General features: G+C 62.1%; 1 protein-coding gene across 1 annotated transcript; it reads right to left on the reverse strand.

Annotated features, from left to right (window-relative positions):
* Positions 1-1,516: 1,516 nt before the first annotated feature.
* NKX6-2 (NK6 homeobox 2) lies at positions 1,517-3,872 on the reverse strand. Its single transcript, XM_026036226.1, has 3 exons — positions 3,273-3,872; positions 2,794-2,966; positions 1,517-2,313 (listed from the first exon to the last, which is right to left on the reverse strand). Exons 1-3 carry the CDS (start codon positions 3,685-3,687, stop codon positions 2,065-2,067), a joined length of 837 nt encoding a protein of 278 aa, XP_025892011.1. The 5' UTR covers positions 3,688-3,872; the 3' UTR covers positions 1,517-2,064.
* Between the last annotated feature and the right edge of the window lie 41 nt (positions 3,873-3,913).

Genomic DNA, 3,913 nt, shown 5'->3' on the forward strand with positions numbered 1-3,913 from the left:
TAAGTGGGGGAGAGAAAAAAAAAAAGGAAAAGAAGAAATAAAGAAAAAGGTAGTTCTTTCTTGCGCTCATGCCGCAGAGCTTGGAGCTCTTCCCGGCCGCGTTCCCGTTGGAGAATACGGGAAGAACTGCTAAATAAGGGTTCTGCGGCCGAGAAGTGTCCGGTTTCTGGCAGAATCCCTTTCTCGGGGGCGCCCCGTTCCCGCCGCGCGGCTCCGTGTCCGGAGGCTGCGCGGGAGCCGCCGGGGAGGATGTTCCCCGCGGGTGCAGTACAAAGGTACCTTGTTCTAAAAGGGAGGGGAAAAAAAAAAAAAAAAAAAAGAGCAAGATATGCATCTCGCAGACTGTAGATTTGCGAGCTCCTCGGGGCACCTCCGAGAAAGGAGGTGTGAGAAATGCGGCTACCGCCGTCACCCCGCTCGGAGCCGGGAGCGGCTGCGCTCCCGCCGCGGCTCCCGCGTCGCGTCTCGCCGCGTCCGAAGCCGAAGCGAGGATTAAATTCCCGCGCGGGATTCACCTGGCCCGTGCGCGGCTTTTCGGGAGTGTCGCTGTAGGAATTCTCGGGAGCCTCCGCTCCTCGCCCGAGCGGCCCGGGATCCACTCGCATCTGAGCGCCCTAAATCAAAGCGAGGGGAGCGCGGCCCCGAGCGGCGGCGCCCGGGCCGGGCGGAGGCGGCAGCAGCAGCGGCGGCCCCTGCGCGCCCGCCGGGCCCGGCGCGGGGGGCGGCTCGGGGAAATCGCTGCGATGCAGCCGCCCCTCGAGCCGGAGCCTACACGGGGCTCCGTGGAGGATCGCTCCCCCCTTTCCCAGCTCCCCGCGCAGCCCGTTGCATTTGCTCCGAGTTTATAATGGCAAGCTAAGACTGCAAGAAAATAAAGTTTCCTTCATTAAAATTAAAAAAAAAAAAAAAAGAGGGGGGGAGGAAGCTCAACCAAAGTAGCTGACCGCGAAGCTCCTTAAACCCACGGCAGCTCCGGCGGCGGCTCGACCAGGGCCACGCGGCGGGCGCATGAGCTGCTCTCGGTTGTTCACCTCTCCCGGGTAGGCAGGAGCTTTTGCCGAGGAGAAGCCCAAGCGGCGAGAACCCCCGGCCCGGCCCAGCCCACAGGAGCCGGTTCCCAGGCAGTGGAAACCCCGAGCCTGCCGGAGCCACTGAAGAAGCCGTGTCTTGTATCCCCTTCCCGTGGTCACCCGGGCCGGTCACCGCCTGCGCCCCGGACGGGACCGGGACCTGTCCGTCTCCTTCAGCGGCTGCAGGCGGCCTGGACGGGGGCCTCTGTTGAGTCCCTGGATGGGACGTGCGGGGAGACCGAGAGCAAACGGGGGCTCGAGACGCCTTCGGCTTTAACAGCCCCCTCCCCGCACCGTTCACCGGCCCTGCAAGCGGCGCGACCCATGGCAGAAATCACCGCGATGGACACAGCCCTTCCCACTCCCCGCCACCCCCACCCCATCTCACACACCAGCAGCAAGGAAAAGGCGCTAAAAGAAGCTTGTTAAATAATTTATTGATTTATACAAAGTCTTTCCAACCAGCGTGGAAACAGCGTTATCTCAATCCAATTTAAAATCAAGTGTCCATTTTTCGCCTCTTTTTTTTTTTTTTGATACCAAGCATAAGAGCCAGAGGCAGGAGAAATCAAACTGTCAAAACACTGTATTGAGAGAAGGAGGGTAGCGAAGAAAAACAGCCATTTTACACTAGAAATATACATCACAAAAATCTGAAATTTACTATATACAAACTGGCTGCGTTTGCATCTGGCGATCCATATAAAACAGTAACAAAATCTGATTGTTAGGAGCAGGGAAACGGCAAGGAAGCTAAAGGGAAAAATGGGCAAAACCTTTAAAGGATTCAAAACAAAAGCCGGGAAAAGTTGGAAAGATTCTTCTGAAATTTACATTGATGAGAAGGAAAATAATTTCATAACTTATTTTGTAAAAAATATATACATTTCACATACATCTTAGGCTGTACAACACACCACTTTAAACATCCAGTTGCAGCCGTCCGCGGCCGTGTCGCCCACTCCGGCCCATCGCCGAGGAGCCTGGCTTCGCCTCACAAGGTGTCCGAGCTGGTGCTGCAGGGGCTGACGAGGGAGAGGTTCGTGGATTTGTGCTTTTTCAATAGCCTCGTGATTTTCTCGTCGTCCGAGTTGGGGTCCAGGGGCTTGTTGTACTCGTCATCGTCCTCATTGTCCGAGCTCTCCTTCAGCTTCTCCGTCTCCGAGTCGTGTTTCTTCTTGGCCGAGGCCATCTCTGCCGCGTGCCTCTTCCGCCACTTGGTCCGTCTGTTCTGGAACCAGACCTGGCCGCGGGCAGCCCGCGCTCAGCGCGCGGCCGAGGAGGAGCAGCCGAGCAGCCGCTGCGCGTATAGGGGGCCCCGCCGGGACCTTCTTCCCACTGCCCGACATCCACGGAGCAGCGACGCGCGCACGCGGTAAGGGGATCGAGAGCCGCGCGCTGCTGCTTCCCGCGGCCCCCCGCGCGTAACGCGCCGGCCCGACGGGGGGTTGCGCGACTCGGAGCGCGCCGGTCCCGGGCACGGCGGATCAAATCAGCTAAGGGTCAAATCGGCTAAGCAAAATGCAACCTAAGACCTATCCCATATCCAAACGGAATTAAAATAAACGACCTGTGTTATCCCATACCCAAAAGGAATTTAAATAATAATTGACACCCCCCCCCAAAAAAATCCCTGACACCCGCAGTTTCGCGCGGCGGCCAGCAATGACTGGCGATGCGGGGAGGGCCAGGGGAGGCCCGACCCGGGGCGGCGGGGACCTACCTTGACTTGGCTCTCGGTCATGCCCAGGGAGTAGGCGAGCCGAGCTCGCTCTGGTCCCGCCAAGTATTTCGTCTGTTCAAAGGTTTTCTCCAAAGCAAAAATCTGCTGCCCAGAGAAAGTTGGCCGTGAGTGCTTCTTCTTGCCGTCCTTGTCCAAAACCATGCCCGTCTGAGCTGAAAGTGGAGGAGAAACAGCCGAGTCAGCCGCGGGCTCGCGTGGTTCCCAGCGCGGTGCGAGGTCTCCGCTCGCCGCTCACAAGCCGCAGGGGCCGCTCCGGGGTTGCCGCTGCTCGGACGCCGCTGCCCCGGGGCAGGATCAGGTTGGGGGCATCTCCGCGCCGTGCGGGACGCGGCGCCCTCCAGGCAGCGGGAGCGGCCGGTGCTCGCGCTGCCGTCGGGCCGCGGCCGCCCGCCCCATCCAGGCGCGCGGGGAAGCTCCGCGGGACTCGCTCCGCGCCCCGCCGGCCCTGCCGCACTTACCGGGACAGGCGAGCCGCGGGTCCCGCCACGGAGAGCCCTGCACCACTCCCGGCCAGAAAATGGGCGGTCTCCCCGGCAGCTCCGCCAGAGGCTTCGGGTAGCGGGACACGGCAGCGGGGTTGAAGTAGACGCCGGCCGAGGCCGCCAGCCCGTTGATGCGCGGCAGCCCGCCCAGGAGGTTGCCAGCGGCGCCCACGGGCCGCCCCAGGATGTCGCTGATGCCATGCGGCGTCCCGAGGGGCAGCTGCGTGCCCAGTCCGCCCAGCGCCGGCGCCTTGAAGCCAGCGGGCCCCTGCAGCGCGTAGGGGAAGAGCGAGCTCTTCATCTCGGCCATGTTGTGCAGCGCGGCCAGTGGCGCGCTGCCCAGGACGAACGCGCTCTGTCGGTTACCATCCATCTGTCCCACCGCGAGCATGAGCGGTCATGGGCGCGCCGGGCCCTCCTCCCGCCGCGCTGGCGCGGGCCGGTCTCGGGCAGCGTGCGAGGAGCGCGGCCGCTCCGTCCTCGCTGCGCTTTCAGCTCCAAAGTAGTAGTACGTCGCAAAGTTCGCCCGGAGCGGGTAAACGTGTGGGCTGCTCCTGCAGCTCCGCGGCACGAGCGGGAGGGGCGCGGGAGGCGGCGCCGGGCCGGGTTCCGCGCCC

The sequence above is a fragment of the Nothoprocta perdicaria genome, unplaced genomic scaffold (genome assembly GCF_003342845.1).
Source record: "Nothoprocta perdicaria isolate Ctin4 unplaced genomic scaffold, notPer1 scaffold_172, whole genome shotgun sequence".
Taxonomy (NCBI): Eukaryota; Metazoa; Chordata; class Aves; order Tinamiformes; family Tinamidae; genus Nothoprocta; species Nothoprocta perdicaria.